The sequence below is a fragment of the Suricata suricatta genome, chromosome 11, assembly GCF_006229205.1.
Source record: "Suricata suricatta isolate VVHF042 chromosome 11, meerkat_22Aug2017_6uvM2_HiC, whole genome shotgun sequence".
Lineage (NCBI taxonomy): Eukaryota > Metazoa > Chordata > Mammalia > Carnivora > Herpestidae > Suricata > Suricata suricatta.
The window spans coordinates 1,624,653-1,639,654 of record NC_043710.1 but is presented as its reverse complement, the minus strand read 5'-3'; the positions used below and the strand labels follow the sequence as shown (position 1 = coordinate 1,639,654).

Here is a 15,002-nt window from a genome sequence, read left to right as displayed (position 1 = left end):
CCAGGACCTCGACACCTCACCCCTGCACACCTGTCAGAGGCCCAGCTCCAGGACCATAACACCTCACCCCTGCACACCTGTCAGAGGCCCAGCTCCAGGATCCCAACACCTCACCCCTGTACACCTGTCAGATGGGCCCAGCTCCAGGACCCCGACACCTCACCCCTGTACGCCTGTCAGAGGCCCAGCTCCAGGACCCTGACACCTCACCCCTATACACCTGTCAGATGGGCCCAGCTCCAGGACCCCAACCCCTCACCCCTGTGCACCTGTCAGATGGGCCCAGCTCCAGGACCGTAACACCTCACCCCTGTACACCTGTCAGATGGGCCCAGCTCTAGGACCCCGACACCTCACCCCTGCACACCTGCTAAATTGGCCAAATTTTGACATAGTGCCCCTGCACACTTAGTAGATCGGCTCAATTTGAGGACCCCAACACCTCACCCCTGCACACCCATCCAGCCACTCTGAAGAAAGGCTATCCCGAGAAGGAGTCCACACATAAGAAAGGTTACTACAAGGCCAAGCGGCAGTGATCACTTACCAGCACGCACTCTGTCCCGGGCTCTGAGTCCGGCCTCCCCTCCCCACCACACTGCAGTGTAATCTCAGTGGCTCCGTGAACTCCGTGTCCAAGGGCCACTTCCTGAGGCCGTATCTGCCTTCCCGTGGCTCCTCAGCTGAGCCTCATGGCCACACCACATCCTCTGCCAAACCACATCCCGGCACTAGGCCTCCACCCTGGCCCCGGCGCTGCTGATCCAGGCGAGGGGTGGGAGTGGGCAGAGCAGGGGCCAGCCCTGACCTCTTGGGGGCACCTGCCTCCTGCTGGACCCCGGGGTGCCACAAGGCATATCCACAGCTCAGCCCCACGCCCAGGAGCCATGGCGCTGTGAACCCACTGCCCCAGCAGAGGCACCCCCCCTACCCCCACCCCCCAGGAAACCTATTCCACAGGTCTGTGACCAACCCTGCTTGACCCCCAACCCCCTCAGGAGGCCCCCTCCTGCCTCCATCTGCATAGTCCCACTCAAGCCTGGGCCCCTGTCCCTGTGAGCACCCTGTGTGTGCACAGGGCCCTAACCGGGTCCCTCTCAGCGCTGTGGCCAGGCCCTGGCCCCAGGGAGGGGGCAGTGGGCAGGTCCCTGGGCAGGCCGGCAGCAAATAGTGTAGGGACAGACTGATCTCTCCCCTGCCCCCCCCCCCCGCCGTGACCTGCCCAGAGCATGTGATCCCTGAGCCTCGCACACCACAGAGCCTGACCCTGGCGGACCCCTGGGAGGTGGGCTCGGTCTGGCAAACTGGGTGCAGAAGGTGCAGGCAGGCCATGGTGCCCAGGCTGGCACAAATGCAGGACGATTGTGGTCTGACGCCTGCTGGCGCTCCTGGACACAGGCCGGTCCCCGGTGTGAACAGCCGAGCTGTCCCCACACCACATGAAACTGGACACTGGACGCCGGCAACGAAGTGGGCTGGGTGGGCACTGCTGGGGGGACCGGGCCCGGGTGGGCAGGGCCGGCTCCGGACACGGGCCCAAGTCCTGCCCCAGGGCTGCGGCCACCTGCGGCTTCAGCACAGTCCCATGGCCCGGGCCCACGACCGAGGGCCTCCTCTCAGTAAGACCTGGGGGTCTGACCCAGATGTCCCTGGGTCCCAAGCTAGACACGGTGCAGGGACCACGCAGCCTCGGTCAGCCATCCCCACAAGCCCAGAGCTCCGGAACAGCTGCACCTCCCCCCACTCATCTCCTGGGAGCACCAGGGGCCTCTCCTGGGGTTGCTGCCCCCACAGAAGGCAATGGCCCCCCGCCCTCAGGTCTCAGAGGGCCAGGGCAACAGGCCACCGGCTCTGCCGACTGTGCACTGGGCCCGTCCTCCCCACTGACCGCAGCCGTCTCCCTAACAGTACCCACTGTGCTCAGCAGGCCCCTCGCAGGGGGCCCAGCCTGGGGCTTCTCCCTGCCAGGTGAGGCTCTGGGGGCCTCAGGGTGCTCACCTGCTCCACACCTCCAACACTTACCCCCCAGCCCAGGCTCTGAACCCCACACCCTGCTCCCAGGGGACACTGGGCGATGTTGGGAGATGCTGGAGGCAGACATTGCTGGCATGTAGCGGGCGCCAAGGCCAATGCTGACATCACAGCCCGCGGTAGCCCCCGCCCCCCGAAGGATCTTCCGGAGCAAATGTCAACAGTGCCGGAGGAGGAGCCCCGCCCCCTAAACTGAAAACAACCATGATCGCTGTCTCCAGACAAGATGGCTAAGGCCTTGTAGTCGAGCAAGCCCCGGGTCGGAGTGCTGCCAGGACTGGGGCGCAGAGACCCCCCCACCCCAAGGACAAGAAGCCTCTCTCAACGCTGACCAGCCTTCCCGCAGCCCAGCCGCAGGGACATCTGACAGCAGCAAGGCCCTCAAAGGGCTTTCAGGCTCCCGGGGACCCTGTCTCCCTGGGCAAGGCCGGCGCCCCCGAGGCCAGGCAGGCACCCGGGATGCCATCGTCACTCCCACTCCAGGACAAGTGGAGCCGAGCAGGGAGGCCACAGCCACCACACAGGCAGGACTGGCCAGACCCCCAGGCCCCCGCGGACAGCAGCCCCAGGAGACCCCAGGCCTCCATTTCCTCGGTGACTCTCGCCTGGTGAGCCCTCCTCCTGCACGCAGAACCCAGAGGGGCAGGTCTGGGGGTGCCGGGGGGGGGCCTCCCCACCAGCAGGCAGCCCGAGGCCCCTTCTCCAACCTGGCCTGGGGCACTCCCCAGGCCACCGAGGGGGGCAGTAGGGCCACAGCCGTTCTTTGTCTCTTTAACAAGAAAGGTCACTGTCCCATCTTGCAGGTGATACAGCCCTGGGCAGAGACCTTGGGAAAAGTCAAATGCCTTCCTGACAGCCTGGGGCACCTCTAGACAGCTGGTCTCGTGCCCTCCTCCCCCTGCCCCGGGAGACAAGCGGAGGCAGTCACCAGTCACCGGGCAGGCAGGTGCCACCAGGAACCGTCCTGATCCAGAACTGCCAGGTGAGGCTCAGCCCCTGGCAGGCCAGCAGTGACCTTCCCAGCGCCCGGGAGGCACAGCTGGTGAGGGGCCGGGCTGCGCTGTTCTTCTGGGCACCACCCGGGGGGCTGTTCCGACCCACACAGTAAGCATCAGGGGTGCGTGCTATTCTCTGTCCCCACGGCCACTCCCTCCAAAAGGCTCTCCCAACTCAGAGGCTACTGGCCGGAAAGTTCCACCGAGGAGCCCAGCACCGGGAGGCAGGTCCCTGAACCCGCTGGCCTCCTACCTCCTCCCCACCGCCCTGCCCCGCCCCCCGGCGGGCCGGGCCCATCTCCCCAGTAAGGGGCTGGGGACTTGCCAAGAGTGTCCCTGGCTTGGGCCCAGCTGCCCTGGGGACACCAGGTGGGAGGGAGAGGCCCTCCACAGGCCTGGGGCGGGACTCTAGTGGGGCCTCAGCACCCAGCGCACTCCCAGACCGCCGCCCCCCGGGGACTGCGTGTCCAGCGTCCACGGCACCAGCAGGACCCAAGCGAGGGGCTGGCATGGGGTAGGACGTTATGCAGAACGAGTCAGGGGTGCCGGACAAAGTCACATGAGGGGGTCCAACCCCAGCCTGCCACCCAGGCCATGTGACACCTAGCGAGCGTCCGCGTCCCCTCAGGGCCTTGACCCGCTGTGATAACCTGTGGAGGAGGCAGGTGCTCAGGTGCTTTGGCCCCAGTCAGCACGATGCCCTCCCCCCACCATGGGTCAGCACGATGCCCTCTACCCCCCCACTCTGGCCAGGCAGCCTTGGCCCCTGTGGCTGAACATGGGGCCGCTGCCGACTGTCACAGCGTATGGCCCCAAGCCCTGGGCCACACGGGCCTGTCCTGTAGGGAAGGGCCACAGCACTGGCCAGAAGCCTGGGGTCCAGGCCCTCCCCCACCCGGGGAGTGGGTTCCCTGCATCTCCGGGCACAACGGCCCCAAAGAGGTGACCACCCTCCATGTTGAGCCCCCCTGCAAGGGGGCAGCCAGACTGTCCTTTCGCTCAGCAGCTCGCCCCAGACCTGGGCTGAGTGGGGCTCCTGACCCCACGAGAGTCAGCAGCCCCGCCCCCCCCACACGGCTCCCACCCCCCAGGCTCCCCACAGGTAGGACCCAGGCCTGGCTGGGGCCCAATCCACAGACAGTGCTGGGCACCCATGGGCACATGGCCCCAAGTTACCCTCCTTACCCCATATCTTGCTCAATCTGACCCAGAAGAGCCAGGAAACTCTCCAGGGCCTTCTCACTGCCTATTTTAACAAACTATGTGGTTTTTCTAAACAACCAATATGTTTAAAGCAGAAAATTCACTGAAGCAAACATTTAAAAATCTAGACCCAGAATCCACACCCAGGGTGGCCACAAGGAACCCCTCACGATCCACCCGGCACAGCCGTGCCCGTGCTCTGCGGCCAGAGATCCCCACCTGACTCGGCCTGTCCGGCACTGCCCACCTCTCCTGAGCACCCGGCTGTAGAGACAGGGCCCATTGCCCTGGATCCGCCTTTACTAAACCGAACCCAGTGCCCAGCCAGGACCCCCTGGGACGCAGGGCCCTCTGGGAGCCAGCTCTCACGTTCCCTGCGGCGGGTGTGCTGAGCGACTCCTGGGCAATCGCGCGCCTGTGGGAAGGACACCTGTAGATACTGGGTGGCAGCCGGGGACCCTCGGACCCCTCCCAGGGAACATTCTGGGGCCTCAGGAAGCAGGGAGGCCAGTGCTCTGAGCCTCAGGTCTTCCAAACCCGGGTTCAGGTCTTGGCTGGTCACTCCCAGAGCTCCAGGTGCCTGTGCTGCTCTGGCATGGGGCGGGGGGCGAGGACAGGACTGCCACCCACACCCCACCCCTGCCCCACAAGGCACTGGAAAGGCCTGTGGACGCTCCAGGCGCCTGGCAGAGGCTTGATAAGAATGGGGAGGCGGGGCCTACCCCGGGGACGAGGCCAGCCAGCCCGCAGAGCCCCCAGCCTGCCCATCCCCCCTCATGCCAAGGACAGCCAGAACATTCCAGCACTGCCTGGGAGGTGCTGCGTCTCCAGGGAGCTATGCACCAGGGCCTTGAGCAGCCCTGATCCAGGGGGAGACGCGGTTACTCCCCTCCAAGGGCTGCAGGCACTTTTCAGAGCCCCTCGAGTCCCCGCCTCCCATTTCATCCCCTGCCCAGGGAGGCAGCCACGGGCCTCTCCAGGGACACGGGGAGGCCCACTGGTCACCCAAGAGCACATGGCGGGTCAGGGAGGAGCTGGGAGCAGCGTAAGGTCAGGACTCCGGGGATCACATGCAAACTGGGGCCTCTGGGATTGCGCCCTGCTTCCCACGACTCCCAAAGGCCCCCTGCCCTCTGCTCTCTCCCCCTCCCCCCTGCTCCTCACCCCTACTCAGCGGCTGGGGAGGTTCAGACCAGGTCGGGACCTTCACCCCTAAGACCCTGCGTGGTCCTGGACGCCCTGGGAAGAGCCCTGAGCCGTGTGGTCCTCGCGTGGGGTCACCGGGTCCTAAGCCCCGCGACACCCAGGGCACAGACGGTCACGTGCATGAGCACTGGCTCACCCAGTGACGGGGGCCCTCGGGGGACCGGATGGGGCTGTGACAGCGGCCTCCCCGATCCGAGCAGATGCTGCCCATGGTGTCAAGAGGCAGTACGTTCCAGAAACTGAGGCCTTTGTTGGGAGCCCGGTGGCAGGTGCTGGGCTCACGATGAGCCCAGTCAGGAGGAGGAGGCCAGTCGGGACTCCGCGCCAGAGACCACAGCCCAACACGGACCCCACCCCCACCCCCACGGCGGTGCCCGGTGGCCCCAGGGACAGCTGCCCGCCCACACGCACAGTTACCCAAAATCCGGGCCACCAGCTGGCTTCCCATGGCTCCCACAGCAGTGTCTGCAGAGACGGCCACCGGCTGGGGGCCGGGAAGGGACAGCGGAGTTGGTGTCCTCCCGGGACCGAGGACATTCTACGACCTTCCAAGTCCCAGGCCGTGGCTAAGGTGGCCCAGGATGGCCGGCGGAGCGTAGATCCAGCCACAGTGGCTGCGAGGCCATACCTACCTCCACCCTCCCGGGACGGCAGACGCCTGCCCCGTCTGTCTGTTGTGCATCTGTCTGTCCACACATCCACTCACCCACCTCCCTGCCCATCCTCCGTTTACCCACCAGCATCTCTGCGCCCGCCGACCCCGCATTCGCCCCCATCCCTCGGCCCCACCGGGCTCCACACCCACGGCGGCCACGCCCTCACCTCAGGAGAGCCGCGTGCACCTGTGTCCCACGGCCAAGAGCTGACGGGAGCCGGCAGGATGGGACCTCCGTCAGCAGGGGCACCGTGAGGGACACCATGCGGCACACCGGACTGTCACATGCTCGCACGTCTGCCGCGGGCCTGGCTCCTGCCCGCACCATTCCAGGCCCGGAGGACAGCGGCCCAGCCCGGGCGGACATCTGAGCATCTCGCCCACATGGTGGTGGCCGGCCTCGAGTCTCCCTCGAGCTTCCCAGCCCGTGAACGTCCGTGTTCCTGACGGCAGTGTGACGTGAGCCCGCGCAGGGCAGACGCCTCACCCCTGCGATCCCAGGAGACCGCCAGGCCTGGGCTGCAGGGCCTCTGGGGGCGCCTCAGCGTGAACCGCAGGCTGATTCCGCACCCCATCTACACCCTGCTGAGAAAGCCAAGTCCCGAGCGCTGCGGAAACGCCGCAGCCCGTGTGAAGGGCACACGTGTGCCTCCCGCTCGCACACCCGGGGAGTGGACACGGGGTCCTAGAGATGGTGGGGGGGCACCGTGTGCCATCTGGGACCTGTCAACATCTCAACACGCGTTCCAGGCGGGACACGGGCCATGGCCGCCTGTGGCCTCAGGTGAGCCCAGTGACTCCGTCTGTGTTCACAGCCCCCACCGACCCGCCGGCTCACCTGCCCAGACCCCAGACTCCACCGCAGCTCACCGGTGTCTCCGTGCCGGCCTCCCCGCACCTCCCCCCAGCCCACTCCTCCAGGAGGCCTGCCCTCCTCGTCACACGTCTCTGTCCCCATGTCCAGGTCTGCCGCGTGAGCCCCTAACCTCACAGCGGCAGGCACCACGGGTCCCCACCGCCACACACGCGGAAGCCCATCTCTCCCGGCGAGCAGCTGAGGGGTCACGGGGAGTCGGGAGCTGGGCTCCAGGACCCCTGTCCCAGGGGAGGGACAGCCCCACACCCTCCCGACGGGGCCTCCACACCAGGCGGCGGTGGCGACAGGACAGCAGCAGGCTGGAAGGCTCAGCAGGAAGAGACACACGTCCTGCTGGAGGAGACAGGGCGAGGCCACGCATCCCCGCCCTCCCTGTGGGAGTCCCTCCCAACAGCCCGGTTCCCTCTTATTTCTTGGTCTTTCATTTGGGGGCAAAATCGCGCCTCTGGCCTGCGGGAGGCCCCCAGGGGGGATTTCGCAGGCGGTGCCCCACGGGGCCATTCAGTGGCCTCCTCGGGCCCCCGGGCGTCCACTCAGCTTGCGTCTGGGTCTAGAGGCTTCGTCCTACCCACCAGCGTCGTGGGCGGGCCCGCATCTGGCCCTGCCGTGACAGTCGGCACCGGACCCCTGACCTCACCAGGCCCCGGGGGACTCAGGGTCCTGAAGAGGACGTGCTATTGGGCTTCCCCGAGTCACACTCCAGGACACCCAGGGAGCTCCTGGTTTGCCTTCCCGCAGACCCCGTGCAGAGGCCGCGGACGAAAGTGAGCGCCGTCACAGGGCGCTGGGACACTGAGAATGCAGAGACGACGCGGCCCCCAGTCAGATCTCCGCGGCGAAGTACACGCAGAGACCACGGCGGGTCCCTCCGGGGGGAGCTCTGCAGAAGCTTCGGGTCGTCCTGCTCCTCCTTTTCTAACGGGACGCGAGCACGTGACTCGGCGCGCGGACACGCAGCGGCTCCTTGGCGCCGCCCCCTTGGCGATCACCCCCGAAGAGCGAGCGGGAGCCCGCGTTCCTTCTCACGCCTGCACAACACCCGCCGCGGCCTCCTGGACTTCCCCCGCCTTCTTCGCCGTCTCCAGGGGCCCTTCACAGCCTCCTGCATGCGTGTTTTCCCGTTGGGTGGTTTTCAGGGGTTTTAGGCCAACATTTTCGAGACAGACTCCAGGACACGGGGCTGCTGGGAGGGGAATGCACGCCCCGCCCCTCACAGAGCCCACCATCCGCAGGTGTCCTGCGAGAGAGTGTGGCCCGCCCGTCCAGTGGGCTCGCGTCTTCTCGTTAGGAGCCTGTGAGCTGTGCTCCCCTCGCACTCGCCTCCTGTGGGGTCCGTGGGCTTTGGCTTATTTGCAGAAGTTCCTTCTCTACCAGAGAGATGGAGCCTGTTGATAAGACGCAGTCCCGCCCCGGGTTCCGTCCTGTCCTTACGGTGCTGGTGCCGCTTCTCCCACACGTCTGCCCTTCATCTTAGGGCGCCGGGCTGGAGCCACACGAGGCGCTGCCTTCGGCCACCTGGAGCCCACCTGCCGTGGGGGAGGCGCCGTCCGCCCGGCCCCTTCCTCGGGCCTCCCGGCACCTCGTGGCTCCCCCACCGGCCAGACACGCTGACTGTATGTTCGGCTCCGTGTTCACGTGCAGCTGGGTCCGTACGCAGACTTTCCATCCTGTTCCATTGTTCATCTGCCCGTCCACGTGCCAGTACCGCACTTAATTAGCCGAGCTTTGCAGTTTATATCTTGAGCTGTCCTAGCCAAGAATGCAGACGTGACTTTTACAAGGCACCCCCAGGACACGTCACGGAAAAGAAAGCCAAACCACAAGACCTGTCGGGATCCAACTTTCAAAGCACGTGGTTCCCTGGGCACCTCCTGAAACTCTCCTGGGCCCCCCCCCCACAGGACCCCCTAGCGGCACCCCCGGCCCTGAGGGGCACTTCTGGGAGGTGGGGGCCTGTCCCCCCTGGGTCGGGGCTGCAGGTGAAGGGCACCCCCCCCCCGTGGGACCGCATGGGGTGGGGGTCCCGGTGCGGCTGGCCGCCTCCGGGGCTGCAGGGAGCCAGGGGCACGCTGAGAGGTCCCTGGCCTCAGTTGCTGTGTTCAGTCTCCTCTAGACCCTGCGTGACTCAGCGGCAAATTGAGCAGGAAGAGGTGGAGGAGCTCTGTTGGGAGCACCCAGGAGCATCTAAGAGGTGGCCCCCCGGGGCTTTGTGGAGCAGGAGCCCCTGCAGGCCACGGGTGAGGGCTGGCGGGCGTGCGTGTGCCCGGGGTGAGGGCTGGCCAGCGTCCACGCCCTTGGGTGCCTGGACATGATGCCGTAAGAAGGCTTCGACCTGCTTGAAGAGGTTCACGTCCCACAAACTTCCGGGCAGAAGAACAGCTTTCTGGGGACTGAGGAGCCAAGAGGCCGGTCCTCAGTTTCCCCGTCTGCAAGTGGCTGCATGGGAAGGAGCAGGGACCAGGTCCCCGGTCCCAGGGGGTCAGGGACGGGCCCTCTGGTCCAGGCGTGGTGCACGAGCAGGCAGATCGGGGGGGTGGGGCCTTGTCCACGTCCTCCCGGCGGCCCAGGGCGGCGGCCGGCTCCCCCGCGCCCGGAGCCCTCCCGGGGCCTGCTCCCCCACATGCCGCGTCTCCCCGGCTCAGGAATGCCGCTGGATAAAAATACCCACAGACGGATGGCAGCAGGCCTCTCCGGGCCCCGGCTGCTGAGGCCGGATGCCAGGGGACCCCGTTGTGAGAACCTGGCCTGCGGGGTGCCAGGCGGGGGAGGACCCAGACAGCCCCACGAGGAGGAGCGGCCTGCGGTTCTGGAAGGCAGGGCTCGAAGGCAGAGGCCTCGGAAGGCTGCCTCCTCCCCCCCGAGCCCCCACAGGGTGAGCAGTTGTAGGCACCATTACGGTCAGGTCCCCAGCCAGCGGCGCCTCCAGGCTGGGCCTGGCTCCCTCCTGCCTGGGGCCACCTCCCCTCTGGGTCCCAGACCAGACACGGGTCAACATCACAGTCCCCACCGCCCCACTGGGGCCTCCACAGGCTGACCTGGGTTCCGGCCCAGATTGCAGGAGCTGCGGGCTGTGTGGCCTTGGGCACATTGCCTGCCCTCTCTGAGCCCCACAGTTTGTACCCAGCACCACTCCGCAGAGGAGGGGTAACCGAGGCCAGGACCCCGTGCCCCGACGCCCCAGCAGTGCCCGCACGAGCTCCGAGAGGGGCCCCGTGTCTCCAGGCTCAACAGCGGAGGACAAACCAGCGCAGAGCCGGGTCCTTACCAGGTCTGGAAGGTCTCGCCCAGACACGGCTCCGTGGTCACCGGCCCCCCAGCCGCCGCACAGCACCCCCCGCCCTCACCACCTCTGGGGCTGCTCACAGCTTCCGGACACGAAGTGGGGCCTCGCTGCTGGAGGAGGCGGAGGTGCCCGAGTGCCCTGGGGCCCCGGGGCCTCCTCCTCACGGCCCCTTCCTTGCAGGGAGGGGCCAGGCCCAGCTGACCCTCCACACGATAGGCAGGTTCTCACTTCTCCAGCTGCAGCAGCCGGGAGCACAGGTGCTTCCAGAAGCTTCTGTGTGGCATCACCTCAGGGCCCACGTGACGTCCCCTCCCCCCTCCTCACAGACCCCTGTCCTCGGACACCGTGTCCCACTTCCCAGGAGGCAGACACGAGCTTGTCTGGCCACGTCAGCCTCGCCAGAGCCCAGGGCCTCCTGTCCCACGAGACGCCATGCCAGCCAAAAGCTGGTCTCGAACGAAGGTCTGAGAAGGGCCACACGGGCTGACCTGAGCCTCTCCCAGCTGGGCCCCCCCCGCCGGCAGCCCCCCAGGACCCGTGCATCCGAGCCTCACTGCTCAGAACGGGCTCTTGGGCTCTGGCGGCAGCCCTGGAGCATGAGGGCCCGGCTGCCCCGCTCGCCGTTCCCTGCATGGCCCACAGCAGGGACGTGGCAGCTCCCGGGCCCCAGTCACCCTGACCACGGCGGCGTGGCCCCACTGGGCAGTGGGTGGTAGGAGTCTCCTGGAGTGACCGTGACACAGCACCATGGACGGGGCAGCTTAAGCCACGGGCAGTCACTGTTCCGTCCCCAGAACCCGGCGGCTGGAGCCTGAGAGCCAGGCGGGGGCAGGGCCGCCCCCCCTCCCCTCAAGGTCTCTCTCCCTGTGTATGGATGGCCTGAGACCCTGGTGTCCCCAGTCACAGGCAGGTCATCCCATGGGTGCTCAGCAGCCCCAAGACACCTCACGTCTGTCTTCCCTCGCCCAGCCCCCATGACACCCTGCTGCAAGTTAAGGTCCCATGGGGAGGGGCAGCAAGTGCCAAGGGGTCCCTGCACCCCCACACGTGCAGGCAGAGCCCACAGCGAGCCACGATTCAGGGCCAGGCCCAGGGGGACGTTCTCTCTCATCTCAGCGACGCTGCCGGGAGCCCATCAAGGCTGTCACAGAGGAGGGGACGCACGGAGAGCGAGGGAAGCTGGCACGGGTGGTGCGCAGATGTGAGGCCCCCGCCCCGCCCCCCACACTGCCTGGCCAGCCCCGAGAACAGGACGCCGCAGGGATTCCCGGCTCCCCTCAGCACGGGGCCAGAGGAGCAGGTGGAGGGGCTCAAAGGCTCCGTGGGAAGAGGCCACACAGCTGTCCTGCACCCCGGCCGCCACGCAGCCCCAGGACCCGCCAGGCCGACTTCCGGCACGTCAACAATTAACATGCACTCGCGGCGAAGCCTCCTTGGGAGCCCAGGAAAGGCAGGGCGGCAGGGGGACGGGGACAGGGGCGCCCTGCTGAGTCTGAGGCCCAATGCCCACGGACCTCTCAGCCACACGTGATCTCCAGTGTCAGGGCCGCAGCCGATGCTGCCTGCGGGGGGTTGCTGCACACCTGCCCGGCTCGGGAAGGGGGCTGGGCCCGGATCAGGAAGCCACCACCGGCCGAGAGTGGAGGAGCATCCAGGAGGGATGAGCATCTGCACCTGCCATCCTGCAGCTCCTGAGAGCTGGAGGGGAGAGGGGAGAGGAAGCAGGAGGAGGGAAGGGGGCATGAGCAGGAAGAGGGGAGGCGGGGTTCCCGGGGGTGCCCGTCACTGGAAGCCGCTCACTGGTCAGGGAAGGAAGGACGTGGGCCCCTGGGGGTCTACAGAGGTGGGGGTCCCAGCGCCCAGGGTGGGTGGCTAGGGGACCGCTCCCCTGACCAGCTGCCTCCATTGTGGCCCATCAGCAGGGACAGCAGGACCCTCGTGCCTTCGGCAGCCTGGGAGCCACCGCACGGTGGGGATACCAAGGGCCTCAGAAGGCCGGAGGCAGAGGGCAGGAAGCCCGAGTGGACAGAGTCCTGCCCCCCGACCCGAGCAGCTGGGGGCACACAGGAAAGGCTGCTCTCGTCGAGGCCGGCCAGAGCAGGGGTTCCCTGCAAGGGGGGGGGGACAGGATATCCTGGCTTGTGTGCCCCGGGCGTGCAGGAACCGCGGGACACTGGCTCCCACAGCTGCCCGGGGCCCCAGGCCTTCAAGGCCAGGAAACCAAGCCGGCGGGCCCAGCAAGACCAGGGCTCCGGCTGCCGCCACCTCAGCCACTTCTTGGAGCCACAGCAAAGCCGGGGCACCCCTTTCACAAAGGCTGCGTCTGGGCTCCTCGGCCACTCGGCCACAGGCCACTGCTGCGATCCCAGCCCGAAGGCCAGGTCCCCTCAACCCACAGGCCAATTCAGAGAGCGTCCAGGGCCTGCTCACCTCCTGGAGACACGGGACGATGCAGGCGGCTTCCCAGGGCCCAGGCAAGCCACGTGCCCTGGCCAGCGGGATCGCCCCTGGGGGTGGGGAGCTGCAGTGGGGGTCCTCCCCCCAGGGCCATGGCTCACCGCCTCCAGGGCGGGGGCTGAAAATTACTGACCCGAGGTCACCCGGCTACCCCAAGCAGCCCTTCCTGGTTGGCCTGTGGGGAGGCTGCTGCACCCTCAAAAGCCACCCTGCCTGCCAGACCCCGGAGAGGCCCACGGCGCACACTTCCGAGGGCTAAATAATCAGAATCAGGAAGAAAACACAAGCGTAAGCAGAGACTTCCTCTGGGGTGCGGCAAGCCCTCTTCCTCCACACGGCGTGGCGGGGGTCTGGGGACGCATGCCCCCACAGGCCGTGTCCAAACGATGCGAATGGGGTGTTCTTCTGGAGGCCCCTAGGCCTGGTAGCACTCCAGGGGCGGGGAGCCACCGCCACGCCGCCGGGCAGGCCTCCAGGAGTGCCTTCCAGCCTTTGCTGGGAGCTGGCACACAGAGCTCCAGGATGGAGGGGCTGAGCGGTGCGGGGAGGTCTTCTCCGGGTCTGGCGGGGCTCCATCCCACCGCTGGGCACCTCAGGTCAGGGCCAGCAGGCAGGCAGCCTGTGGGAACCGAAGCACCCACAAGCCTGACGTGAGGCGTGTCTGACTCGTGGGGCCCCTCAGGGTGGACGCACACGAACACTCCCTGAGCCCTGATACGAGCTGCCGCCGCAACCACAGGCAGGGCCCTCACCCCCTCCCACGGACTGGCCACGGTCATGGTTCAGGCACCTCTGGCGCCTTAGGGGGTGGGGACCAGGGTGGGGAAGAGTCACCCCCTGCGGGTCGGCAGCAGCCCAGGGAGCACCTGCGCTCGCGGAGGAGCGAGCGTGCAACGCGGAGGCTGCCCCGCCCCCCCCACCTTCCCGACACGATGCTGCACCCCTCCCCTAGGGTCCTGAGGGTCTCTCAGCCAGAGAAGAAAGGGTCCCGACACCCCCCAACCAGGTCTCTCCCACCACAGGCCACCCAAGGCTGCTGAGGTGGGCACCTGTCACTAGCGATAGGAAAGCAGAGGGAGGCCGGCCCACGTGCCCCCCGGCAGAGCGCCCCAAGCCCCGTGACCAGGGTGGGGACGGCGAGCGAAGGCCCACAGGCCCGAGGCTGGCACCACACCAAGCAGTGGCTGGCTGAGCAGCCAGGAAGTAGGGCCAGGGAACAGCAGGGGAGGGCTCCAGGCGGGCAGCGAGGGGGGTGGCCCCGAGGAGGGGACTTCCTTGTACCCCCACCCCTAAGGAAGGAGGGCCCTGCCCTACACAGGCACGCCGCAGCGCGAACCAGAAGCACCTGGCTAACCGCTGGGCGGCACTGGGCCAGGTGCTGCCCGTAGGGCCCTGAGTTCCCCGGGTGCACAGCCTCCTCTGACTGAGGGCTGGAGCCCCGGGCCCAAGCCCTGCCCTCTCCTCCCCTCCCCTCCGGGCTGCTTCACCAGCTTGCTTCTCTGAAGGGGGTTTGGGCATTCCCCACCGCCACAGGGACCCTTCAGGGCACCGCGCCCACCACCTGCCGCCCTGTGGGTCAGCCCTGCACCCCTGGCCTGGGGGGACCCTCTCCCCCCACCACACGTGGGCAGCCTTGAACTGGGAGGGTCTGAGATGCTGCTGGGCCACCAGGAGCTTGGGACCCGCCCCCTGGCAGCTCCTGAGTCTTGGGTCCCAGCGACCCTGAGAATTCTCTCCTCTGCGCCCAAGGGCAAGCTCCCTGGCACGAGGTCTTTCCCAGAAGGATTAACACCTGGTCTGTCCTTCCAGGGAGGCGCGCTGCCAACTGCTGGGCTCAGCCACCTCCCCCCCCACACCCCCCGCAGCCTGGGCAGAGCCGGCAGGAAGCTTCCCACCCACAGGGTCTGACCCACAAGTCCCTGAATTCCAAGGGACAGGCTCGGAGAGAGGCTATTTTCCCCACGGACCCCTCCCCTCCCTTCCCTCCGGGCCTCTCTGGGTCGCAGCTGGCACCGGCCCTGCGGCAGCAGGTGGCGGGAGACAGGGTTCCCCCGGCCGCCCCCCTGCGGCCCGCGGGGAGCCCCAGGCGCCCGCCCGGCCCGGGCGGTACTCACACGGCGAAGTGGTACACGAAGCACTTCCAGCCGGTGGGGCGCTCCAGGAAGTTGTAGACGCGGCCTTGGATGTGGGTGCGCGCGAGGAGCGGGCGGCGCGCGCTGTAGATGGAGACGCGCGGGTCGAGGCTCACAGGCGGCCGCGGGCCGAGGTCGGTGGCGGTCGGGGGCGCGGCCGGGG

At 67.6% G+C, this 15,002-nt stretch overlaps 1 protein-coding gene and 1 long non-coding RNA gene across 2 annotated transcripts in view; one reads left to right on the top strand and one right to left on the bottom strand.

Moving 5' to 3' along the window:
* KCNQ1 (potassium voltage-gated channel subfamily Q member 1) overlaps positions 1–15,002 on the bottom strand; it is a 287,385-nt gene that overhangs the window by 262,766 nt on the left and 9,617 nt on the right. The window contains exon 6 of the mRNA XM_029957250.1: positions 14,822–15,002. Coding sequence (XP_029813110.1) covers positions 14,822–15,002 — 181 coding nt within the window. The remainder of the gene's footprint in view (positions 1–14,821) is intronic.
* LOC115306915 lies at positions 2,859–7,376 on the top strand. Its single transcript, XR_003915490.1, has 2 exons — positions 2,859–3,013; positions 6,176–7,376. It is a non-coding gene; the product is annotated as an uncharacterized LOC115306915 (long non-coding RNA).